The sequence below is a fragment of the Euphorbia lathyris genome, chromosome 5 (genome assembly GCF_963576675.1).
Source record: "Euphorbia lathyris chromosome 5, ddEupLath1.1, whole genome shotgun sequence".
NCBI classification, from domain to species: Eukaryota; Viridiplantae; Streptophyta; class Magnoliopsida; order Malpighiales; family Euphorbiaceae; genus Euphorbia; species Euphorbia lathyris.
In genome coordinates this window covers 1,524,422-1,552,395 of record NC_088914.1, presented here as the reverse complement: position 1 = coordinate 1,552,395, position 27,974 = coordinate 1,524,422, and the positions used below count along the sequence as shown (strand labels likewise).

Below are 27,974 nucleotides of genomic sequence, written 5' to 3'. Positions count from 1 at the left end.
ACCACCTCAAAAACCACATATAAATTGCAGAAAATGATAATAAAAATAAAAAATTGGAGAAAATTCACAATTATGCAAATCAGAACAGCTGTAGTCTCTTCTTCTTCTTCTTCCTCTCTTACACTACCTATTATTTCCCCAACAATCCCTTTAGGTCTTAAACGGCTCTCTTTTGCTTCTTTTTCAATTTCAAACATCAAATGGAATCAGGGTTTTAAGCTAAACAGCAGAAAAAGTAGTGCTGGTTTTAGAATGGAGACCAGAGCATCAGCAGCAGCTCAACCTTTGAAGAATGCCGATGAACTTATTGATTCTGTTGAGACTTTTATCTTCGATTGTGATGGTAAGGTTTCATTTTTTATCCTAATTTTTCAATCTTTCTATTGTTTAATGTTTAATGGGTTATTGATGGTGTTTTTGTAGGAGTTATTTGGAAAGGGGATAAATTGATTGAGGGAGTTCCTGCAACTCTTGATATGCTTCGTTCTAGGGTTTGTTTTGTCTCTGAAACATGAATTTGTTTTGTGAAATCCCTAATTCTGAAACATGAATTTGTAGTTTCCTAATTTGTTTTAGGCATAATATCCATTTCTATCCCCCAAACTAAAGCTTGAAAGTCAATTAGGACCTTAAACTTTTAAAATCATCAATCATGTCCCTTAACTAAGTAAAAATCATCAATTAGTCTCCATCCTAAGCAAAAATTACCAATTGAGTCCTCAACGAAAATCATACTGTTGAACAGTTAGTTTCATATTCTCTTCCCCAAATCCATTTTATCAAATAGTCATAGTTTCTGATTTTATAGTATAGTATAAAGACTCAATTGATGATTTTTGCTTAATTGAGGGACTTAATAGATGATGTTGATAGTTTAAGGTTCTAATTAACTTTAAAGTTTTAGTTTAGGGGTTAAAATGAGTGTCATGCCTTTGTTTTATGAAATCCCTAATTTTCAGAAACCTAACATATTGTGTAGGGAAAAAGGTTGGTTTTTGTCACTAATAACTCGACGAAATCTAGGAAACAATATGGGAAGAAGTTTGAGACACTTGGTTTGAATGTCAATGAGGTTGGTTCTTCTGAATGCCTCTTTTATGAGCTTAAGTTTGTGAGCTTTAATAGCGGGTTAAATGCACGGTTGGTAAGTGAATTTATTTTAAAATAGTCAATCAACTTCAATTCAATTCGTATCAATAAAAGCATACAATTTTGAATTTTGTTTTAATAAAATCACTCCCGAGATTTTTAGAGCAAAAAGACAATTGAAAAGTGTCGTGGTTGCCACATCACGGTAGGGCTCAATTGCATTCCGTTTCATTAGTAAGAAAATGACATTGATGGACATCTTCAAGGCAAGGAAGTTCTCGAAGGCAAGGTTTTTCTTCTATCGATAAGTTTCAGAAAGTGAAATAGTGATTTCGATAAGTAAAAGCTGAAGGAAGAAAGCAGTTGAATCGGCTAATAGTTCATGTTCTTTAGTAGCATCCGTCCCTTATCCCCGTTGTAGCTAGTTAGGCGGTGGGAACAGCCGAGCTCACTATTGCCAGTAGGAGTCAACTTTCACTAATGACTGAAACGATACATGGCTACCACCTAAATGACACATTCAGCTAGTTCGCAGCCACGTGTCATTTTGGTCAGTTAGGTGTTGGCCACATGTTGTTTCAGTTAGCGGTGGAAGTTGAAATCATCGGAGTGACTTTATTAAGATAAAATTCAAAGTTGAATGATTTTATTGCGACAAATTGAAGTTGAGTGACTATTTTGAGAAAACCACGAAAGTTCAATACTCAACAATGCATTTAACCATCTTTTATGAGCTTAAGTTTGTGAGCTTTAATGGCGAGTTAAATACACCATTGGTCATTGAGGTTGTTTCAAAATGGTTACTCAATCTTAATTTGTCTCAATAAACTTTGAATTTTGTCGGCGACTTTTAGAGCAAAAAGACACCAAAAAAGTGTTGTGGCTGTCACTTCATCAGTAGTCAACTTTCACGACACATGACTACCACCGAAATGAAACGTAGCTGCCACCTAGCTAACCCAGACGATATGTGTTAGCTAGGTGGCAGCCATGTGTCGTTTCGGCCAGCGTTGAAAATGGATATTTCCGGTGTCTTTTTACTCTTATGATGTATTGGAACTGTTTTTAGGAGGAAATTTTTGCATCCTCTTTTGCAGCAGCTGCATACTTGAAGTCTATTAATTTCCCAAAAGAGAAGAAGGTAACGTAATCTGCCCCTAGCATTTGTAATCATAGTTGTCAAATCGAGATTCGACTCATGAATCAAAATTCTCATTTTGTGACTCGTGAATCAAATTGAATTGTAAAATCCCGTTAAAATTCATAATGTTATAAATAAAATATTTAGTATGTTGAACTCAAAATACAGTATTATCAAATATCAGTCTGGAAATGCAATTTTAATGTTAAAAAAAAATCATATCAAACAAGTATTTAAAATTCAAATTTAATACAAATGCAATCTTAATAAAACTAATTCACAAATCGGACTCTTTGTTTAATAACTTAGTGGATAGGGAGAGTTTGAGTTTCCGGTTCTATTTAATTGCCTTGTTGTCAACTTGATAACGATGGAATTAAACTAGTTTGAATTGATAACTTGATAAATAACAATCGGACTAGATCCGGCTTGAAATAGAGCTGAATCGAATTGAATCATATGATTCAACTTGCGAATCGTAAGATTCTGTTATAATTTAGATCCGCCTTATAGATCCGGCTCAAAATAGAGCCGAATTGAACCGAATCGTAAGATTCTAATAACAGCGTTTGTAATTACATGGTAGAATCAGCTCTATGTTGCACGAACATTTTTCTTTAGTAGAGCCTTGGCGCAACGGTAAACGTTGTTGTCGTTTGACCAAGAGGTCACGGGTTCGAGTCTTAGGAGCGGCCTCTTGCCAAATACATTGGCAGGGGAAGGCTTGCCCCCAGTACACCCTTGTGGTGGGACCCCTCCCCGGACCCTCGCTCAGCGGGGACGCGTAGTGCGACCGGGCCGCCTTTTAGTGTTTCTACATTTCATGTCCGTATTCGTTTTAGTTTCCGTTTTTATTTTCGTTTGAAGGCTATATTTAGAATTAATGTTCCCGAATTTCAGTTTCAGTTTCCGTTTCCGTATGAAGCAGCTGATGAAAAAAGAGTGCTAATTGTTGATGATTTTAGGTTTATGTGATTGGTGAAGAGGGCATTTTGAAGGAGCTTGAGCTTGCTGGTTTCCAATACCTTGGTGGCCCAGTATGTATCACTTCCATTTTGCAATTGATTATGTTCAGCTCGATTTATAAATGAGTTGCTCACAAAGTGTTGATATTCTTTTAATAAATAGGAGTTGTCGGGATTCGAACTCTCAACTATTTAGTCTAAAAAACTCTGATACCGTGTCATTGAACTATTTGAACCAAATTCAAATAGGGATAAGGGTCAAATTCAACCCTAACGTTTTAGAGAAAGTGCAGGTTTTGACCCTAAAGTACGGAATTATACAAATATAACCCTAACGTTTATGATTAACTTATATGCAAGGGACTTAGTTAGCATTTTTGGTCAAACTGTCTAAAATATTTACCCTCTTACTAATATAGTTACAAATAACCAATCCAAAATGTACGAAACTGTTTCAGTTTATCGACAAACTTGTTTCGAAGGTACAATTTGATGGTTCAATAACAGTCAAACCAGTATTTTCAAAATTTCGGTATGTTAGGGCTAAAATTGTTATTGCTTGGAAAGGTTGGGGTTAAATTTGTACCATTTCGTACATTAAGGCTAAATCTGCACTTTCTTAAAACGTTAAGGTTAAAATTAACCCTTGTCCTTAGATTTTATTATAAACTCTCACAAAACCCTGAAAGAAACCCATGTGACGAATAGGTACACATCTTATAACCACAACTAGGCACCTCTTGGCAGTCTCCTACATAACAGTGCCTGCCACCCTAAGGCGCCCGGCCTTGTGCCTTGTGCGTCTAGAGCCTTAGGCTCGCCTTTAACAACTATGACTCACTGACAGGGGTGTTTCAATGTATATAGATGCTTAATTGAATTTTTTGGGTGATTTTACGCTAAAAAAATTAAAACTCCATACACAGGTTAAATGAAATTCACTTCATGGGAGTGTGCATAGGATGCACAACTCATCCCTTTGTGCTGTTTGTTACATTTTTATGCAGGGAGATGGTGAGAAAAAGATAGAGCTGAAGCCTGGTTTTCTAATGGAGCATGATAAAGATGTAAACTTCTTTTCTTCCTTGCCTTACATTGCAGCATTTTCATCTTGAAAAACACTTTCTTATCAGTTTCTTCAATTTTCTCTGCAACTTAGTAACTGTTGAAGGGACCAACATTTAAGACTTGTTTGGTTCGCCAGTTGTTGTTTGTTGTTTCCTGTTGTTACTAGCCGGTAGATGTTAGTTGATTTTCTTTCCAAAATAGCTATCAGCAGCAGCCTATGAAGCACATACTCTTCCCCGGGGTTGCCGTGGCCGTGTCGGACTCGCCGGACTCGGTGGGACACGGCAGTGACATGGGACACGGATGGGACTCGGCGGGACACGGCGGGGACTCGGCTAATAGTGAAAATATGTAAAAGTTTAGGGTTTTTTTTAAATCTTTTAAAACCTATGGTTCAATTACAAAATTTGACAAAAAAAACCTAAACTACATCTAATTCTCACTTGTGTATCGCGATTATAAACGCTTAGGGCTTCTTTCTCTTGCTTCTTCGATTTGTTTTATGATTTAGCAAGTTTTTTATATATTTTATATCTCATATATATATATATAATTAATTATATAGAATTTGCCGTGTCCCGCCGCACCCGTGTCTCATATTTTCTAAAAATGCGGTTTGCCGTGTCCGCATCCGTGTCCGCACCCGAGTTGGTGCTTCATAGGCAGCAGCAGTTTCTTAATCTTAACCAAAGGTTTTCTCAATTGATATACAGGTAGGGGCAGTCGTGGTTGGATTTGATCGTTATTTCAATTACTACAAAGTTCAGTAAGTTCACTGATTTTAGGGGGGTTTTTTCTTCTTTGTGGTTGGATTTTGATTTATGCAATTCTGTGCCTGTGGAAGATATGGAACACTTTGTGTAAGGGAAAATCCAGGGTGTCTCTTCATTGCTACAAATCGTGATGCTGTCACACATCTCACAGATGCTCAAGAATGGGCAGGTTTGTTCTCATCTATCCCTACACTTTGTTTTTGAATTAAGTGTCAAAATGACCGTCAAAATCGAAGTTTAAGCATCAATTTAGTTTCGAAGTTGGTAAAAGGTAGCTAACAAATTAGTCCAAATTTGACAAATATTTAGGTATTAAAACTTATTGCATTTGTGCTAATTTGTCAACTTGAGGGCTGAGTCGATAACTAAACTTCGATTTGGGCTAAATTAACCCTGCCGGTCAACTTCAGGGGTCAAAATGACCCTTAGGGTCTGTTTGGTTTACATGTTAGCTGTTGTTGTTTGTTGTTACCATTTGTTGTTTTCCCTGCTGTTGGTTTACATGTTAGCTGACACGTGTCATTTCAGCCAGTTAGGTGGCAGTCACATGTCATCTAGGTGGCAGTCATGTGTTCTTTCCATCAACAATGAAAGTTGACTACTGCTGATGTGGCAGTGACAGTCATATTTTCGGCACCATTTTGCTTTTGAAGTCGTCAAAGTGACTTTTAATGAAATAAAATTCAAAGTTCAACGATTTTATTGAAATAAAATGAGGTTGAGTGGTCATTTTGAGACAATTATGAAAGTTCAGTGATCAATAATGTATTTAACCCGTGATACATTGCTTCTTTTTCAATGTATTTGAAAGGTGTTCATGTTTTGGTGAATTTCAGGTGGTGGTTCAATGGTTGGTGCCATTGCCGGATCAACCCAACGTGAACCTTTGGTCGTCGGCAAGCCCTCAACTTTTATGATGGATTACTTAGCAAATGAGTATGATTATCAAAACTCTTAACATTTTTTTTATAGGCTTAATACATCATGAGCCCCTAAACTTAATCACTAGCCTTGTGAACTTAATCTAAAAATCTAATTAGTTTCCTCAACTTACACAATGTCTCGTTACCCTGAACCTGCTTAAAGTCACATGATTAACTCTCTACGTCTATAAAATTACCCTAAAAATCTTAAAAAAAAAAAAGTTAATTTGTTAGAGAATTAGAATGACGAACTAGATCTTGTTTTTTAAAATTTTGATTTTTTTAGAGAGTTGAACAAATTGAAATGTATATCAAGCAAAGCAAATTTAAGGAGCTAATAGATTAGTGTAAGCAAGTTCAAGGACAAGTTCCGGATGCTAAGCATCTCCAAGAGACTCTTAGTGGACTCTCTGGAAATAATATAAATAATTGACTCCTAGTGATTTAAGAGTGACTAAAATATATCATCTCCAACAATACTCCTCATATTAGCTCATTATTTATTATTAAAATTATTAATTATTGTTATATTTACCAATAGTGAGAGGAGAGAGACTCCTCAATAATAAATTGTTAATAAAAAATGAATTAAGGAGACACTAAGAGGTGGAGAGAGGCTCTCTATTAATAGAGAGTATGGAGAGGCTTTTAGTGATTTGAGGAGCCACTAAGAGGCTGTTGGAGTTGATTTTTAACTCTCCCTCCTCAATTTATCTTAAGAGCCAAACTAAGAGTCTGTTGGAGATGCTCTAATACATTTTTGCCGTCTCTACTTGGCCCAGAACTTCAATGCCCCTCTTAACTTTTAGAAGTTCAAATGACCGTCTATTCTCGTCTAATTGCATTCAATTGCCCTCCATTTCTCAATAGAATTTGTTGGATGTATAAATTAGGAGACACGCTTCATCACGTGTCAAAGTCCTTGCTACGTGTAAAAAAAATATCAAATAGATAAATAATTAGAAACTTTTGAAAGTTCACGAGAGAGTTGAAGTTTTGGGGTTATTAAATGCAATTGGACAAGAATAGAGCGTTATTGAATGCAATTGGACATAAATACGGGATTATTAAATGTCATTGGACAAGAATAGGGGGTTATTGATTGCAATTGAACAAGAATAGAGGATCATTTGAAATTTTTGAAAATTCAGTGCCAGTTGAAGTGTTTTTTTTTTTGGGTTACAATGGAGGGACTAACCCCGAGGAAACACAAAAAACAGACCGACCCTTAAAGACGGGTCATTCTGGGATTCCCAGACCCATAAAAATCAGAAAAAAGAATGTCCTGAATGCCTGCAGGAGGTAACTCAAACTCCCTGCGTAGTTTGTCATCCAATCAGCTGCCCTGTTCCCTTCCCGTAGGATATGAACGAGCCGCACCTCTCAATCTCTGTCATATAAATCACGACACGCCATAATAAGCCAAGAAAAACCAAGTAAAAGGCAACAAATATATTAAGCATCTCTTTAACATTTTGATGTTTTTGATTGATTACAGATTTGGAATTCTCAAGTCACAGATTTGTATGGTTGGAGATAGATTAGATACTGATATTTTGTTTGGACAAAATGGTGGATGTAAAACTCTTCTTGTTCTTTCAGGTAATTACTCACTCACTCACTCCCTACTTCTTAAACTAGATTAGTGACTAAAATAATGGGTTAATTGCATCAATGTTCATTAAAGTTTGAGGTTTTCTTTAAAAAGGTCATAAATTTTATTTTGTTCAATAATGTTACTGAACTTTTTATTTTTTTACTATTATTGATTGTCATGTCATACGTAAACATTAGGCTTAATACCCTTCCAGCCCCCTCAAGTTGGCCTAATACTGCAACTGAGCCCGTACTTACACCTTTAACGAGTAACCCCCCCAACTTGCTTATTTCGAACAAATAACCCCTCAATGTTATGAGTAAAATTTAGTTCATTGTCGTTTTGGGTTTCTTGTTTGCGTTTTGCTTTCCTAGCTGTTAAAAAGTTAGTTATAGAGAGAGAGTTCCTGTTGCCACGTGTTAGGCAGCACCATCCTTGCTGTTTTGCTTTTTCTATATCTAGGTTGTAATCGTCATTTGTGATTTCATGAATGAAAATACCAGAAATCTTCTCTTCTCTCTTAGATTCTTATTATCAGAAATTCTAGTGATATCATTTGGTATCAGAGCATTCGATTCTCATCGGATCGCCGTCTTCCGTTGTAACTCCGATTCCCGTCAAATCCAAACTCTACGATGACTGAAACTAGAGCACAGGAACTGAAGAGAATGGAGGACAACCTGAAATCGATGATGAAGGGAATGATCAACGAGAATAACAAGAAACAGGAGCAGTTCATCACTGAATTTGTGGACAAACAGCAGAACTCCATGACAGAACTCAAGGCTCTCATCGCTGCTTTGCACATCAATCAGTCACCAAATAATCCTCATTCTTCTGTCAATCTCAACACAAATGATTTGGAGCAACCTTCTTATCAGTTATCGACTCGATTCACCAAGGTAGAGTTTCCCAGATTTGAAGGAACTGAACTGGATGGATGGCTTTTTCGCTGTGAGCGATTCTTTCAAATTGATGCGACCCCTCCCAACTCCAAGGTAAAACTCGCATCTCTGCATCTATTGGGTAAAGCACTGGAATGGCATCAATCTTACCTTAAGCATAGAGGAAGCGCTGGTGATCCACCTTGGGAGGAGTACCTAATAGCCATTAGGGGAAGATTTGGGGAAAGAGTGTATGAAGATCCCATGGCTGATCTTAAACGACTCATACAAACAGGAAGCTTAATAGAATACATTGAAGCTTTTGATATTTGTGCACATAAAGTCACCCTCTCTGAGGAGAATGTGTTGAGCTGCTTCCTTAGTGGACTCAAGGATGAACTGAGTTATCCCTTACAAATGTTTAGCATCAAATCGTTACAGCAAGCCTATGCATTAGCTCGATTGCAGGATGCTTCACTCAATGCCACTAGACCAGGCAGAGCTATGAGCACCAGCAAGGCCCTGACCCCTTACTCACAGCCAGCATCCACATCCAATACCTATAAACCACCATTGCTTCCCACACCAAATGTCCCAAAATTACTTACAAATCCTACCCAACCAGTTACCAAGGCTCCCTTATTCCCAAATAATAAACCAAATGTTCAACCTAAGACCAGAAGATTGACAGAAGCAGAATTGGCAGAGAAAAGAGCCAAAAACCTTTGTTTTTGGTGTGATGAGAGATTCACCCCAGGACATCAATGCAAGAAGAAGTACCTGCACATGATCATGGTGCAGGAATGTCCTGAAGGAGAGGAGGGGGAAGAGATCCAAGATATTGAAGCAGAGCAGTCCACTGATGTGATATTGGTTATGAAAAAGAGATAATAACCAAATCAACAAGTTTTCCCGATCTATCTTAAGGAATTAATAGAATCAAATAACAAACATAAATTGGTGATAACAAACCAATCCCAAAGAATTAAAGACAATGAAAGGAGATCTGACCTTACACCTTCGAATAATTAAATTGGAACCTGAGTGTTTGGCGATTCACAAGTACCTTACCAAAATACTTGTTCACGATCAAGATAATATTGCAAGAATGATGACCCGGTCTCTCAAGCTCACAATAAAGAATTCAATCCCGGATTGAAAATAATTCCCAAAGGAAAAGAAGAACTTTTGTTCATAAAAATATTGATTTCTGATTGATGAAAATAATGAAGAATACAAGCCTTTATATAGGCTACAAAATAAACCTAAACCTAAACTAAAAAGAAAGTTGAATCCTAGTGCATCAAGGTAAAAGAAATCCTAATTAGACAAGGAAAAACATTAAATTCGTTTTTGTCCTTTAGAGCCCAATTTCAGCCCATTAATTAACATTATTTGGGCCTTTTAATTAGCTAGAAATAAGCCCAATCAAACCTATAAGGTTATAGCATTAATTTTAATGAGTCCCAATGGGTTTTGCACATGCCAAACACATGCAAGTCCAAAACTTCTCTTAAAATATGATCAACCTTTTTACATATCACTATTATGGGCTTGGGCTTGGATACAACACAAAAACACACCATCTTTAATGACTTCGCTAGAATTCATTCCTTGTTTAAAGAAGCTCAAGATGAGTCCATTAAGCATTTGTTGGTCTTTCTTTGCACGATTCTTCGTCATAGGTCCAATTGACAGCTCCAATGGATCCCTCATGCTTCTACTAGGCTCCTTAACTCCAAGCTCCTTTGTTCCATGCTCTTGTGCTTTTGATATCACATCATTCCCTCTCTCTTGAAAAGGATTTGTCCTCAAATCTTCATCTCCTACATCAAACAAAGATAAATCAGCCACATTAAAAGTTGCATGCACACTATACTCACCTGGCAAGTCGAGCTTGTAGGCATTATCCCCAATTCGTGCGACTACTTGAAATGGACCATCGCCTCTAGGATGTAGCTTTGATTTTCTCTGAGCGGGGAACCTTTCCTTGCGCATATGCAACCACACCCAATCACCGGGTTCAAATAGAACACATTGTCGACCCTTGTTAGCTTGCTTTGCATAATGCTCATTCTTCTTCTCCAGTTGTTGTTTCACTTGTTCATGTAACTTAAGCACCATTTCTGCCTTTTTCTTTCCATCTAAACTTTTCCTTTCATCAACAGGCAAAGGGATCAAGTCTAATGGTGTCAAAGGATTAAAACCATAAACAATTTCAAATGGTGAGAAGTTAGTAGATGAATGTATAGCCCTATTATAAGCGAACTCAATAAATGGTAGGCATTCTTCCCATGACTTAAGATTCTTTTGAATAACTGCCCTAAGAAGTTGTCCTAAAGTTCTATTTACTACTTCGGTTTGACCATCAGTTTGAGGGTGACAAGAAGTAGAAAACAACAGTTTAGTCCCCAATTTATTCCACAAAGTCTTCCAAAAATAGCTTAAAAACTTAGGATCTCTATCACTAACTATACTCTTTGGCATCCCATGCAGACGAACAACCTCTCTAAAGAACAAGTTAGCAATATTAATAGCATCATCAGTTTTATGGCATGGTATGAAATGTGCCATCTTAGAAAAGCGATCTACAACCACAAATATGGAATCATTACCTCTCTTAGACCTAGGTAAAGCCATCACAAAATCCATGGATATAGCAGTCCAAGGTTCATTCGGCACAGGTAATGGAGTGTATAAACCATGAGGCATAACTCTAGACTTAGCTTTCTTACAATTAATACAACTAGCACATATTCTTTCCACATCACGTTTCATATGAGGCCAAAAGAAATGTTCAGAAATCATGTCCAAAGTCTTAGCAACCCCAAAATGCCCCATCAAGCCTCCACCGTGGGCTTCCCTCACAAGAAATTCTCTATGTGAACATTTAGGCATGCATAATCGATTATCTCTAAATAAGTAGCCCTCATGTCTATAAAATTTTCCAAAAGCAGTAAGTTCACAAGCTTTATAAATAGATGCAAAGTCTAGATCATCAACATATAATTCTTTGATATACTCAAATCCTAAACACTTAGCATGCATCACATTCAATAAGCTAACTCTCCTACTTAATGCATCAGCAACTACGTTTTCCTTCCCTTGCTTATACTTAATCACATAAGGAAACGTCTCTATAAATTCCACCCACTTGGCATGTCTTCGGTTCAATTTTTGTTGACCCTTAAGATGTTTCAAGGATTCATGATCGGTGTGGATCACAAACTCTTTAGGCCATAAATAATGTTGCCACATTTGCAAAGCCCTAACTAATGCATAGAGTTCTTTATCATAAGTGGGATAGTTTAAGGTTGCACCACTAAGTTTTTCACTAAAGAAGGCTATAGGTCGACCCTCTTGCATTAAAACAGCACCAATCCCTACTCCCGACGCATCACACTCAATTTCAAACGATTTATCAAAGTTTGGAAGTGCTAAAACGGGGGCAGAAGTTAGTCTTGCCTTAAGCATCTCAAAAGCATCCTCTTGTGCTTTGCCCCACTTAAAGCCAACATTCTTTTTTATTACCTCGGTTAGTGGTGCGGCAATGGTACTGAAGTTCTTCACAAACCTCCTATAGAAACTCGCCAAGCCATGAAAGCTCCTCACCTCGGTAACTGAATTTGGCGTTGGCCACTCTTGAATGGCTTTCACCTTTTCAATATCAACAGAAACTCCTTGTGCTGAAACAATAAAACCCAAAAACACAACTTTCTCCATGCAAAATGAGCACTTAGAAAGGTTAGCGTATAATTTCTGTTCTCTCAAAACATCTAATACAACCTTAACATGTTCTATGTGTTCTGCCTCAGATTTAGAATAGATAAGAATGTCATCAAAATAAACAACAACAAATTTACCTATAAACTCTCTCAAAACATGATTCATTAATCTCATGAAAGTACTAGGTGCATTTGTTAAACCGAAAGGCATAACTAACCACTCATATAAACCATGCTTAGTCTTAAAAGCCGTTTTCCATTCATCTCCTAATGACATGCGAATCTGATGGTACCCACTCTTAAGATCTATTTTAGTGAAAATAACAGCCCCATTTAATTCATCCAACATATCATCTAACCTAGGGATAGGATGACGATACTTTACCGTGATTTTATTGACGGCTCTACAATCGATGCACATCCGCCAAGTTCCATCTTTCTTTGGTACTAGGATGACTGGTACAGCACACGGACTCATAGATTCACGAATCAACCCTTTTGCCATTAGTTCCTCGACTTGCCTTTGTAGTTCTTTTGTCTCCTCAGGGTTACTTCTATAGGCTGGTCGATTTGGAATTTGTGCTCCGGGAACAAAGTCAATTTGATGCTCAATTCCTCGAATCGGGGGTAACTTATTAGGCATCTCTTCGGGGAATAAATCCTTGAATTCCTGCAAAAGAGGGGAAATACTAGAAGGAAGGTTAGACTGACTTACAGAAGATAAACAAAAACTCTTACAATAAAATAATAATAAATTTTTGTTTTCAAAATCAGCTTGCTTTACATCCCTCAATTTAGCATATAAAGATAGATTTTGGCTTTTGTTAATGCTCCTCTCTTTTTCTCTCCTCTCACCCTCATTTCTCGACCTCACTAATGCCTTTTCACTCACCTCTTCTCTCTTCACACCCTCACTGATTTTATCACTCTTATTTTCTCTCGCCTTAACCTTTTCCCTTCTCACAGATTGTTCTTGTAACATTCTTTGCATGTAGAGCTGATCTTCAAACACTTCAGCAGGTGATAAAGGTGGCAAAATATACTTCTTCCCATCCTTAGCAATAGTAAATTTATTTGTTCGACCATGATGTAGTGCTGATCGATCGAATTGCCAAGGCCTCCCCAATAACACATGACATGCTTGCATAGGTACTACATCACATAATACCTCATCAGAAAAAGAACCAATAGAAAAGTTCAGAAGCACCTGTTTAGTAACTTTGAGTTCGTTACTATCATTCAACCATTGTAACCGATAAGGATTGGGATGTGGAATTGTTGATATCCCTAATCGGCTTGCTAACACATTGCTTACCACGTTGCAACAACTTCCTCCATCAATAATTAGTAAGCATGTTTTTCCAAGTATGTTGCAATGAGCATGAAAGATGTGCTCTCGTTGCTCAATGTCACCACTCACTCCCATCTTCAATGTTCTACGAGTGACTAAGTTAACTCCATGTCCTCCTTTACTATCCACCTCTTCTATATCACTACAATCTTCTAAGGTGGGCATATCATCTGATTCATGTTCGGACTCACTTTCGGATATTAACTCACCATGCTTCATAACCATCGCCTTTTGATTCGAACACTCTCTTGCATAGTGCCCTCTCCCTTGGCACTTAAAACACACAATTTCACGAGTTCTTGTGGGTTTTTCAGTAGTTTTGTATTTTGGAGTAGTTCCACCAATTTGCAACTTCCCAAATGCTTTTGAATCAACCTGAGGCGTTTGGTCACTTTTAGAGCTAAATTCAGATTTAGTTTTGAAATTACCTCTTGGATCTGACTTCCATGGAGTGGAAGTAGTGCCTTTGAACTTTGATCTCCCTTTCTCAACCTCTTGAAGTTGTCTCTCAATTTTTATCGCTTTATGGAGCATCTCGTCCATGTGGAAATAAGTTTGTAGCTCAAGAGGGTTGCGAATCTCCCTCTTCATTCCCATGAGAAATCTAACCATGGTAGCTTCCTCATCTTCTTGTATATCAGCTCGGATTAGTGCCATCTCCAATTGTTTGTGATAATCTTCAACAGATTGGTTACCTTGAGACATGGATTGGAGTTCTTTCAACAACTCCTTATAATAGTGAGCCGGCACAAATCTCTTTTTCATGACCTTCTTCAATTCACCCCATGTTCTTATGGGTTCATCACCATCTCTTTTTCTTGTGCGCTTTAATTGGTCCCACCAAACAGCCGCATATTCAGTTAGTTCGGATACTACAAGTTTCACCTTCTTCTCCTCGGAATACTCATGTATGTCAAAGATTGTTTCAACCTTTCGTACCCAATCAAGATACGCCTCTGGGTCACTAGCTCCTCGAAAAGTAGGCATTTTAAGTTTGATAGCATTAAGATTACTATCTTTTCGATCGTTACCCCTTTTTCGGTATCCAAACTGCTCCTCCTCTTCAGACTCGGATAGTTCATCATCAAAATTCAATCTCCCGCGTCCTCCTTTCTTTTGGCTTGATTTCTTTTGGTTTGAAACCAAATCAGCCACAATAGCCCCTAACCTCTTCATCTCACCTACAATAGCTTGTTGCCATTCTTTAGAATCAACATCGTTAACGTTGTCCTTTTTAGGTTCGTTAGACATGACAAAATATATAAAGAATGAAAGAAAAGTGAAATCTAGTCTAAAGCAAGAAAAGAAGAAAAAGAAAGTAAAAGAAGTACCTCACAACCGGTTCAATCACTCTTTTATATTATCTTGATAGATCACAAGGATTATCTCGGGTAATATAAATGCCAATGAAGCAAAAGAATGACAAAATAAAGTAGAGCAGAAACTAGAAGCAAAGAAGACTAATATTGTAACGATAACCAAAGTTTAGCACACTAAGAATAGAATAAAAGACGATTTTCGAAGAAGAGACAAATGTTTGAAAGAAATTTTAAGAATGTGTGTTTAGCATGCAAATTCTAGAAAACTTGTAACTTTAGTACAAACAATGAGCCGATTTTTTTTTTTTTTTTTTCCTTTTTTTTTTCCTTTTTTTTTCCTTTTTTTTTCTTTTTTTTTTCCCTTTTTTTTTTAAACTAGATTGGAATTGATTAACAAATTAAACTTGCACTAATGATTTAGCATGCAAAAAAAAATTGAAGAAATTCACACACATAAATGGGTTTGGCTAGTAAGAATAGAATCCAAAAATAATCAGTTCGCTACAACTAAGAACCTAAATAACTAGATGCAAAGATATGAGGAACTCGATCAATAATTAAAGACTCTAGATTGGGGTAATTTTTTTTTTTTTTTTTTTAATTTCGACAAACAAAACAAAAACAACAAATTCCTTAAGAGCCAAAGCTCTGATACCAATTGATGTGATATTGGTTATGAAAAAGAGATAATAACCAAATCAACAAGTTTTCCCGATCTATCTTAAGGAATTAATAGAATCAAATAACAAACATAAATTGGTGATAACAAACCAATCCCAAAGAATTAAAGACAATGAAAGGAGATCTGACCTTACACCTTCGAATAATTAAATTGGAACCTGAGTGTTTGGCGATTCACAAGTACCTTACCAAAATACTTGTTCACGATCAAGATAATATTGCAAGAATGATGACCCGGTCTCTCAAGCTCACAATAAAGAATTCAATCCCGGATTGAAAATAATTCCCAAAGGAAAAGAAGAACTTTTGTTCATAAAAATATTGATTCTGATTGATGAAAATAATGAAGAATACAAGCCTTTATATAGGCTACAAAATAAACCTAAACCTAAACTAAAAAGAAAGTTGAATCCTAGTGCATCAAGGTAAAAGAAATCCTAATTAGACAAGGAAAAACATTAAATTCGTTTTTGTCCTTTAGAGCCCAATTTCAGCCCATTAATTAACATTATTTGGGCCTTTTAATTAGCTAGAAATAAGCCCAATCAAACCTATAAGGTTATAGCATTAATTTTAATGAGTCCCAATGGGTTTTGCACATGCCAAACACATGCAAGTCCAAAACTTCTCTTAAAATATGATCAACCTTTTTACATATCACTATTATGGGCTTGGGCTTGGATACAACACAAAAACACACCATCTTTAATGACTTCGCTAGAATTCATTCCTTGTTTAAAGAAGCTCAAGATGAGTCCATTAAGCATTTGTTGGTCTTTCTTTGCACGATTCTTCGTCATAGGTCCAATTGACAGCTCCAATGGATCCCTCATGCTTCTACTAGGCTCCTTAACTCCAAGCTCCTTTGTTCCATGCTCTTGTGCTTTTGATATCACATCACTATTCCTACCATATCTCTTTGTGCATTGGGCAGCATTCTGGAGCAATCACCACAGACTATGAGGCTAGTTGGAAGTCATAAGAGAAAGGCACTCCACATCCTAGTGGATTCAGGTAGTACCTTTAATGTCCTTGACTTAACTATAGCTAAAGGACTGGGATGTGTATTGAAATTGGTTGAACCAATTAAGATAATTGTAGCTAATGGTCAGGAGATTACTTGTACCTATGTTTGTGAGCTGTTTGAATGGGAGGTGCAGGGCCAGAAGTTTGTAGCAGATTTCTTAGTTATATCTTTGGGAGGATGCGAAATGGTGTTAGGAATACAATGGCTGGCAACATTGGGAGATATAAAATGGAATTTCAATTCACTTAGTATGTCATTCCAGTTAGGAGGGGTTCATTACAAATTACAGGGACTATCAAACACTTTGGTGAAAGTCATTACTGAAGGAAATATGCTCAGAATGATTCACCATGGCTATCCAATCTTCCTAGCTCAAATTCAACAAGTCCCACCTTCTGTAACTGAAGCAGATGTACCTCCTGCAGAACTACAACCTCTACTTGAACAATACCATTTCCTCTTTAACAAAATCACCTCACTTCCCCCACATAGGTCACACGACCACCACATTCCTTTAATTGAGGGATCCTCGCCAGTTAATATTCGACCCTATAGACATTCTCCTATGCAGAAGGATATAATCGAAAAAATGGTTCAAGAGCTATTGGATGGGGGCACTATACAACACAGTGTCAGTCCTTACTCTTCACCAGTGGTCCTAGTAAAAAAGAAAGACAACTCGTGGAGGATGTGCATTGACTATAGGGAGCTCAACAACAAGACTGTGAAAGATAGGTTTCCTATACCAGTAATTGAAGAACTCCTTGATGAATTACATGCTGCTACTATTTTCAGTAAGATAGATCTTACCTCTGGTTATTATCAAATTAGAATGTCCCCTGCAGATGTGCATAAAACTGCTTCCAGGACACATGAAGGGCATTATGAATTTGTTGTAATGCCATTTGGCCTTACCAATGCCCCTTCTACATTCCAGAGTTTGATGAATGAGGTCTTCAAACCTTACTTGCGCAAATTTGTACTTGTCTTTTTTGATGACATTCTTGTGTACAGCCAGGACATGAATTCTCACTTGCAGCACTTGGAGCTTGTTTTCCAGAAATTACAGGAGAACCAACTCTTAGCTAAGAGAAGCAAATGCACTTTTGGAAGTGACTCTGTGGAGTACTTGGGCCATATCATTCACCGAGGAGGAGTGTCTACTGATCCAAAGAAAATTGATGCAGTGGCTACCTGGCCAGTTCCTACTAATATCAGACAGCTCAGAGGGTTCCTTGGTCTGGCAGGCTACTATAGGAGGTTCATTCAGGGATGTGGAGCTATCAGCAAGGCTCTTACTGATCTCCTGAGGAAAGATGGGTTTCTATGGACCAGCAAAGCCACTGATGCTTTTCAGAAGCTCAAGTTAGCACTCACTACTGCCCCAGTGCTTGCATTGCCATCTCCCGATAAGCAATTCGTCATAGAAACCGATGCTTGTGACACAGGGATAGGAGCAGTTTTGATGCAGGAATCTCATCCCATTGCATACATCAGCAAAGCACTAGCCCAAAGACATCAAGCCCTCTCTGTCTACGAGAAGGAACTCCTTGCTGTGGTATATACAGTTAGGAAATGGGATCATTATGTGGGCCACAGGAAGTTTCTCATAAAAACTGATCATAAAAGCTTGAAATTCCTGTTGGAGCAACGGATCACTACATCTCATCAACAGAAATACATAGCCAAGTTATTTGGTTATGACTTTGAAATTACCTATAAGAAGGGTAAAGAAAACACGGTTGCGGATGCATTATCGAGGTTACCTGTTGCTGAACTTGTAGCATTAACAATTTCCACACCTGAGAGCAGCTTACTTTCTGAGATTGAAGCCAGTTGGGGTGGAGATGCTCATTTGCAAGGAATTATCAAGGGGTTGCAAGATGATACCTTGTTGAATAGCCCTTATACATGGCAAGGTGGGCTGTTAAGGAGAAAAGGAAAACTGGTAGTGGGAGACAATGAAGCTACCAGGCTGAAACTTTTGCAATTATTTCATGACTCAGCGCTAGGTGGACACTCTGGTATACAGGCTACCTCAAGGAGAATGCAACTCCTGTTTTATTGGAAGGGGTTAGAGAGAGATGTTCGCAATTATGTAAGAAACTGCCCTATCTGCCAAGTCTGCAAGTATGATACTACTGGCACACCAGGACTGTTGCAACCTTTGCCACTACCAGAGAATATATGGGCTGAAGTGAGCATGGACTTTATTGAGGGCTTGCCAAAATCCAATGGTAAGGAGGTCATATTGGTAGTTGTTGATAGACTGAGCAAATATGCTCATTTCCTGAGTTTAAACCATCCTTACACTGCCACAACCGTAGCTTCTCTCTTTTTCAACAACATTGTTAAATTACATGGTATGCCAGCTTCTATAGTCAGTGATAGAGACCCCATCTTTATCAGCTCCTTTTCGACAGAAGTCTTTAAGCTGCAGGGAGTAGCTTTGCTGAAATCTTCTGCTTATCACCCTCAAACTGATGGACAGACTGAGGTGGTGAATAGGTGCTTGGAAACATATTTGAGATGCATGACTAATGGGCAGCCTCGGGAATGGGAAAAGTGGCTTCCAATGGCAGAGTGGTGGTATAATACAAACTTTCATACTGCTTTGCAATTAACTCCTTTTGAAGCTGTGTATGGATTTCCTCCACCACTGCACATCCCTTATTTCCCAGGGGATTCTCAAATTGAATCGGTGGATCAATTACTGAAGGATCGAGAATTGGCACTCCAGGTTATGAAATATCACCTGCAACGTGCACAACACAGGATGAAACAACATTCTGACGCTCACAGGACAGATAGGGAGTTTTTAATTGGTGACTGGGTGTATGTGAAGCTCCAACCTTACAGGCAACAGAGTGTAGTGCGACGTTCGAACTACAAGCTTTCTCCTATCTATTATGGACCTTACCAAGTGGAAGACCGAATTGGCAAGGTTGCTTACAAATTAATCTTACCCCCTAGCTCAACTGTCCATCCTGTTTTCCATGTCTCACAGCTTAAAAAGAAAGTAACAGACCAGGCTACAATTTCAACTCAGTTGCCAGGAAGTCAAGCTCAAGCAGCGATTCCAATTGCTATACTGGGAAGGAAAATGGTGAAAAGAGGAAATCAGGCAGCTACAAAGCTTTTGGTGCAGTGGTCTGATAGAGCTCCTGAGGATACCATATGGGAGTTTGCCTTTGACATCCAGAAACGCTTTCCAACAATGAATTTTGAACCTTGAGGTCAAGGTTCTTAAGCGGGAGAAATTGTTATGAGTAAAATTTAGTTCATTGTCGTTTTGGGTTCCTTGTTTGCGTTTTGCTTTCCTAGCTGTTAAAAAGTTAGTTATAGAGAGAGTTCCTGTTGCCACGTGTTAGGCAGCACCATCCTTGCTGTTTTGCTTTTTCTATATCTAGGTTGTAATCGTCATTTGTGATTTCATGAATGAAAATACCAGAAATCTTCTCTTCTTTCTTAGATTCTTATTATCAGAAATTCTAGTGATATCACTCAAATAGGTTATTTCAGGAGTTTTTTTTTTGCCTTTTACTTAATGTATCACTAGATTAGTTAGATGTAGCAAACGATGATTTGAAATCTTTTATTTCTGATGTAATATTATGTTGAATGTTTTTTTGGGTTTAGGGGTTATTTGTTCTAAATAAGCTAACTTGAGGAGTTATTTATTCCAATTGAGCAATTGGAGGGGTTATTTGTTCCAAATAAGCAAGTTGAGGGGGTTACTTGTTAAAAGTGTAAGTACGGGAGTCAGTTGTAGTATTGAGCCAACTTGAGGGGGCTGGGAGGGTATTAAGCCTAAATATTAATAATTTTCAATAAGGCTGTCATGTTGCTATCCAGATGATTTTTATTAAACTAACTTCAGTGATCATTGGTGCAATTAACCCCCATTATAAAGTCTTTTTAACGAATCAATTGAGCCAAAAGTTTTAAGCTGATAGTTAAAGTCTAAGAATATTTTTTAGGGTTAATTTCAAATAAATGCCCTGTGGTTTTTACAGTCTTTTTAACGAACCAATCGGTACCTGTGGTTTTTTCTTTGTTACAAACCGAACCATGTGGTTTGCACAATTTTTATTTGACTTTGTCAAATTTGGCCGTTAACGATCTCAAGATGAACTTTTTTAATAATTAAATAATATTTTAAATAATTTTAATTCTTCAACTTTTCAGATTTGAGGTTATTTAGATATTTTTTTATGAGAGAGAAAATTAATGTTTAGAGAGAAAAAACTCCAAAAATAATGATTTTAAAAGATAAAAACTGTGGTTCCATAGTAAATATGATATTAAACAACTTTAATTCTTGAAAATTTTCGTTTTGAGATCGTTATTGGACAAATTTGGCAAAGTCAATAAAAAATTTACAAACCATAGGGTTCGGTTTGTAACAAAGACCCATAAGAACCGATCTGCAAAAACGTGAAACCACAAGTCATTTATTTGAAATTAACCCTATTTATTATTATTATTTTCTACACATAAAAATCCCTTATGAAAGTAAATGACCATTGACGATCTCAAAATGGAAAAGTTCAAGAATTAGAGTTGTTTAAAACCACGTTTCCTTTGGAACTACGTCTTTTGTTTTCTAAATTACTATTTTTAGAGTAATTTCTCCCCTAACTAAACAACACTTAAATAAACTCAAAACCAAAAACTTCATGAATTAAGTTGCACCAACTTTAAAATGGAGGGTTACCTACTAAAGGACAAGTCAAAGTTCAAGGACTTTTATGTTCGAGAAAAACTTGATTGGCCCTCTTGATTTTTAAAGTGTTTCAGTAACATCTCAAATTGCTTAAAATGTAGTCAATTGATCACTCGGTTGTAAAGAAGTAAACTGCATGCGGAAGATGTGTTGCACGTGCCTTGAAATATTGTTACTTAATTCACATAATAAATTAAAATATATTAAAAAAGAAGTTCTTACTTGCTCAATTGTAAAACACGTCCTCTCTGATATTAGAAACATATATACCCCGATCTTGGTTGTTTGACCTTTTCAAGGCGCGTACAACACACTTTTCAGATGCAGATTACTTTTTTTGCAACCGAGTGATTAAGATGCTACATTTTCAGCAAGTTGGGTGCTATTAGGACACTTTAAAAGTTCAGGGTAACAATCAAACTTTTTGAACAAGTTTAGGGGCATATGATGTATTAAGTTTCTTAGAATATCATTTCATTAGCTTTAAAATGGAGGGTTACCGTTACTGAAACGGTCAAAGGTTAAAAGATTTTTAAGCTATGTTGCACGGAAACTCTTCTTCATTAGCATTTTCGCGTTTCATGTTCGTTTCTATTTCTTTTCCGTTTCCATTACCATTTTCTTAGAAATAATGTTTCCTGATGTACGTTTTCGTTTCCGTGCAACATAGCTTTTAAGTTAATATAAGTAAAGAATTTAAGTACTTTTATGTTCGGTTTTGAAGCTCGAGACCTATAAAAAAAATAAGATTTTTTTTTTCTTTTGTAAATCTAACTTGGAATTTTATTGTGAATGTATATATAGGTGTGACTTCATTGTCAATGCTTGAGAGCCCCAAGAACTCTATTCAACCAGATTACTATACAAACAAAATCTCTGATTTTCTTTCTCTCAAAGCTGCAAATGTATGAGAAAGATTTCTCATTTTTGTATAATTGTTCTATTCCAAGAAATTTGATGCTATTTTTGGTAGATAAAAGGAAAATAAATTGCTAAATTCTATTTTCAAATCAACCAAATTGATCATAATTTAAAATATATTTAAAAAATTAAGGTTCCATTTAGTACGTGTAATGTAATAAAAATGGTAATGTAATCAAATGTGTAATGGAATGGAATAATAATTCCATTATCATGTTTAGTTGATAAATTTAATAAAATTGATAAAGTGCAATTATCATTGCAATACGTATGTTCTATAAGTTAAATGTATTTTTCTTTTTTTTTTCTTTTTTTTTTTTGCGTTTTTCTCTCTTTTTTTCATTTTTCCATTTTTTTTCATTTTTCGTTTTTTGTTTTTTTCCTGTTGTTTTTTTCGTTTTTGCCCTTTTCCGTTTTTGTTCATTTTTCGTGTTTTTTCTCGTTTTTATGTTTTTCTCGTTTTCTTTTTTTTTTTTTTTGCATTTTTTTCTCATTTTTGGGGTTTTCACGTTTTTCTCTTTTTCGCATTTTTTCTATTTTCATGTTTTTTTTATTTCGCCATTAGTAATAAAAATACAAGGGTTAATCGTAACGAGGGTTCATGTCTATTTTGTTTGTAATGCTCATTACATAAATTTGCAAAGAAAAATTAAGTGATTCCATTACGATAAAAATGATAGAACTAACCAAACATGATAATAAGCCTCCATTGTAATGGGCATTCCATTACAACACCCATTACAACGTACCAAACGGGTCCTAAGTATATAATTTTGTAATAATTAATAGTATTAAGCAAATGGGAAAAATTATTTTCTCAATATGTATATTTTAACATTTACTGTTTTCTTTCTTTATACATGTCTTGGTTTTTTTTTTTTTGTAAGTTTATTGGCTTAAAACATTATTTGACTTCATCTATTCAAAATGTTTATTTTTGTCTCCTAATTTGTTATTTGATAACATTCTCCGCTGACCTATTCAAAATATTTATTTTCATCTCTAACCTATTATTTGGTAATATTTGCTCTCTGATTTATCTAAAATTTGTGAAAGCTCAACTAGCATAGATGATTGAGAATTCGCCAATTTTGAATAGGTCAAGTGGCAAATGCAACCAAATAATAGGCGATAAGATATTTGGGCTTTGGGTCTCACTCCGTAAGATTAAGCTATCCAGGGCTAAGAATCAGGTAAGATCCAACCCACGAGACCAAGTCGGGTCGTCCTTTGGGACTCGATTGATAGGCTAATCAAAACCCAAGGGAATTATAGACTTTAGGCAAAAGGACTAAAACCTATATAAAGGCAATAGGTAACTGGTGAAAGGGATCATTCTCTCTCTATATATATACACATTATCTTTCTTTGATTATCACCACTAACTTGATCGTCGGAAATTACACATGGACAGTTTCCGACACAGGACATTGGACTCTGGTGGATTCATCATTGTTCAACATTTATACCTCATTATTTGGTGCGGTGAGCATGGAACGACTGACACTACAAGTCCTCCATTTCATCTGAAGCAATATCCAAAATGGTAGAAACCTTTCTGCCAGCGGGCCCTACCCCAACAAAAGAAGTCGACGAAAATACCCAACATGCCAAGCTGAAAGTGATTGACGCAACGGTTGTCAACATCAACTTTGAGGACAGAGTAACAGTAGAAACGAATTCTGAGGATGAGCCTTTGGACTCTACCACAAGGTTGATGAAAACCCTCTTGGATTTTCAAGTCGCTCAAACTTGACATGCGGAAACACAATGACAAATGTGGAAACTCAAAAAGCCATGCAAGAGGACAATAGAAAACTATAGAAACTCTTACGAGCTAAAAACCCTCTTATACATGAGGCTGCCCCGCGAAATGGGCAGAACATCTAAAGGTAGCGATGTGCCCTTTACGGGAGGATAACTCTCAACCGAGAATGGCAGAACAGACACTTTACGGTGTCCAGGACAATAAAGAAGGCCCCAACTGAGCAAATGGAAGATTGGAAGCCAAATTTCAGAGGTTCCTAGACAAAAAAAGCACTAAGAGGAGCCATCGGAGGAAATGTCACATCCAACAGAACCCCTTTGGTCCAGCACATTATCGTTGCTAGTTTTCCCAAAAAAATGAAGAACTTCATGGCTACCAGCTTATACGGGCATTGAGGACCCAAATGAACATTATGCCACTTTCATGAGCATGGTCATCTCTACTATAGGGAGGATCATGTCATGTGTAAGGTCTTCCCCATAACCCTAGTTGAAGTAGCTCAAGAATGGTACATGGGTCTGTGGACTAGTTTGACCTGTTAAAAGACTTGTTCGTTGCCCGGTTCATAGGGGCAGTAAAGGCCAAAAGAATAAGTTCAGACCTGAATGATGCGAAACAGCGACTAAATGAGCCCCTATAGAGATACGAGAAGGGGCTTCAGCTCATAGTGAAAGCTCAATAGCTAGAAAGAGGTTAAAGGGTGTGGCAGGGGAATCCTTCTTAGTAAACCCCCTGTTGTGAACATCCCATAATGAACCTCTCGTGGTTTCCCTCCTAATTAACACTTTCAAGGTGCACCGCATCCTAGTAAACATCGAAAGCTCGGTGAACCTCTTGGACATCACTCATGAAAATGGTCGTAAATAAGAAGAGACTGCGAGAATGGACTTTCCCACTCGTGGGACTGTCAGACATAGAGGTGCCAGTACTAGGTACGATCTCGCTCCTAGTCATCTTCAAGAAGGAGGAGAAATTAGCCAACTGGATCGTGGTAGACATTCCATTAACGTACAATGCCATCATCAGTCGACCTAAGCTTTCGAGTATCAATGCTACCATCAACATATGTGACCTAACATTCATCATCTCCAACACCTTGGGACATTTAACTATAAAGGGAAATATGCATTTGGCCAAGGAAATACACCGGTTGTCGACTTAGTCCACCAAGACCGCACCGGTCATCGACACCCTAGGAAAACCGGATGACATGAGAAGATATACCCCATAGCCCTTAAAACTTTTAGAAGATTTCAACATGGGGGCAGACCACACTCTGAAGCTAGGCACCCATATATTCACAACATTAAGCCTACAACTTTAAAAACACGCTAACAGAGCATGTTAGAGTGTTCTTATGGACCACGTCTAACATCACGATGCCCACTTCCTCAACACTGACCCGGACATAACACCTATCTCGTAAGAAAAAAATGCCTCCACTCTCGCAACAAATAGGAAGCCATCAGTACCGAGATAGACAAACTAAAAGTAGTAGGCTTCATTAAGCCGGTTTACTACCTCCTCTGGATTTCTAATATAGTCATTGTAAAGAAAGTTAGTAGGAAGTACCACATGTGTGTAGATTTCATCGACGTGAATAAATTGTGCCCAAAAATGCCTCCACTCTCGCAACAAGTCGACTAGATAGATGGTCGCAAAATCTTATCTATCTTCAATGAAATCACAGGCTACTAATAGATTTCTATGAATCTGAAAGACACTGGAAAAATAAGTTTCACCATCCATGAGGGCATATTTTGTTACACTATCACGACTTTCATGCTAAAGAATACATGAGCCACATATCAACGTCTGATTAACAAAATGTTCGTTGGATATATAGACTATACCATGCAGGTCTATGTAGATGATATGATCATTATCAACAAAAGGGAAGAGAACCACTCCAATGACCTCTTTGATGCCTTCAAAATATTTGAGTAGTACGAGCTAAAGTTGAACCTTGAGAAGTGCATTTTTGACAATAGATCAGGCAAGTTTTTAGGGCACGTCACGTCAGAAAAAGGCATTGAACTCGACCCAGATAAACTTAATACGATGCTCAATATAGTACCACCCTAGAACTTATAAGGGGTTCAAAGATTAAACAAGAAGCTTATCACCCTGGGACAGTTCATTTCTTGCTTTGTGCAACGATGCTTATCCTTCTACAAACTCCTCAAGAAAGACCACCCCTTCAAATGGGACACAAACTGCCAGGACGTTTTCTTTGCTACCAAGACCTTATTGACTTCCCCTCCCCTATTATCAACCCCCAAGGGAGGAGAAAACTCGATCTTTATTTCATAATTATAGAGGAATTTATGGCCATCATAATAACTCGGATCAAAGGTACAAAAATCCTACTAGTGTAGTGCCTAAGTAAAGTCATCAAAGGTGCAAAGCTAAAGTACTCCACAGTTGAAAAAGCTCTGTTTTCCATCGTACATGCAACAGGCTGACTTTGATCGTACTTCCAAGCCCACATTGTAATAGTAAAAACCAACTTTCCCATCAAAAAGATAATCCAACGCCTAGAAGTATTAGGTCATAAACTGGTCGGTCTACCTCTCTCAATTTGACATCCTCTTCAATCCATACACCTCCATCAATGCACATGTTCTATCTGATTTCCTCATTAAATTCACAGGCCCACGCAAAGGAAACTCGGACTTCCCCATCTTTCAACTAAAGCAAGAACCTGAATGGTGCATCAATGTAGATGGTTATTATAGGAACAATTGGACAGGCGTCGGCATATCCATCCAAGGCCTAAATCAGCTCCATATCAACTACGCCATCTGACTAACATTCACAACCACTAATAACCAATCGGAGTACGAGACTCTAATCGTAGGCTACAATTAACAAACATGTTGGCCTCTAGAAAGGTCACCACCAAACTGGTAGTCAGCCTTATCGATGGGTCCTACCAAGCTAAGGATGATGTGATGACCAAATACATAGGAAAAGTCAAGACTTTTTCTCCGGCAACTGTAAGGTAAGGAAATCTAATACTCCATCATTTTGGTACCTCGATAAAAATAGGGAGGCAGATGCATTAACAACGGCATCGAAAAGCACATAGCCCATAACTGATGACTTTTTGTCGAAACAACCACTACTTTGGCATTGCAGAAAGCCAAGTTCTTCGTATTGATGAAGGAGATGCTAGAATTAACAGTTAGGTCATAGAATTATAAACAACCCAAATCCAATTTCTCACTGCTTAAATAACAATTAGGAATTGAATAAATCGGTACTTGCAGTATAAATCCTTATGATTCGATACCTGGAATTTCCAGATTATTACTTGATAACAATGAGGTACAATTATCCCTTAGTGAGTCTTTTGAGTGTAGCTCGAGGCGCATCAAGAACTGGCTCAGTCACATGAGTGTTTACCCTTATCTTGTCATTTAGTGATAATATGAGTAAGGATGAGGGCTGATTATTGAATGATTTAAGAGCTAGCTTAATAAACCATAGTCGCCCTACATAAAGGATGTCATGTGTTTCATTTAAAGGGCGGGTTGATTATGTATGTACTTTAAATCGTACTATCTCAGGCCAATATATCATAACAAGTTAGAAGTAATTTGAAATATTATGTCCTTGGAGTAAAAAGTAATTTATATGCGGTGTAGACTGAGGTTAGATGTTTATGCACATCTGAACTGAAACTTTTGCATGGTGTTTTTCATAAATACATTATGTCCTTTTGCAACAAAAGGATTGAACACCATGACACATGAATTTCATACCATGTGTGCTTAGGAACCAAGAGATGGAAACATATTATACATTGTGGATCTCGACTTTTCCTAGTGTGAGACTCAGGGCGTGAGACCATGGTTCTTGCTTTTTATTTATCCTTAGGACCCGGAACTCGTTCTAAAAGTATGATATGGTCTTGCTTATCTTGGAAGGAAACACCTGAAGGCCATTAGATAATTCAGACTGTAAAAAGACCCCGACCATTTAAGTGAATTAGATTATGATGGAAAGATCTG

General features: G+C 37.2%; 1 protein-coding gene across 4 annotated transcripts; it reads left to right on the top strand.

The window, feature by feature from the left end:
• The first annotated feature begins 8 nt into the window (after positions 1-8).
• Positions 9-22,279, top strand: LOC136229187 (phosphoglycolate phosphatase 1A, chloroplastic-like). 4 transcript variants are annotated; one of them, XR_010689002.1, is made up of 12 exons: positions 10-343; positions 424-491; positions 980-1,072; positions 2,159-2,230; positions 3,196-3,267; positions 4,203-4,262; positions 4,977-5,029; positions 5,108-5,205; positions 5,873-5,972; positions 7,458-7,561; positions 16,451-16,530; positions 22,074-22,279. XR_010689002.1 is itself a non-coding variant. In XM_066017789.1 (11 exons), exons 1-11 carry the CDS (start codon positions 34-36, stop codon positions 10,650-10,652), a joined length of 1,074 nt encoding a protein of 357 aa, XP_065873861.1. In that variant the 5' UTR covers positions 9-33; the 3' UTR covers positions 10,653-10,667. The 4 variants fall into 4 exon arrangements, 3 of the variants coding, with proteins under 3 accessions (XP_065873861.1, XP_065873862.1, XP_065873859.1); XM_066017789.1 differs by lacking the exons at positions 16,451-16,530; positions 22,074-22,279 and adding an exon at positions 10,609-10,667 and having other exon boundaries at positions 9-343; XM_066017787.1 differs by lacking the exon at positions 16,451-16,530 and having other exon boundaries at positions 12-343.
• Positions 22,280-27,974: the final 5,695 nt, after the last annotated feature.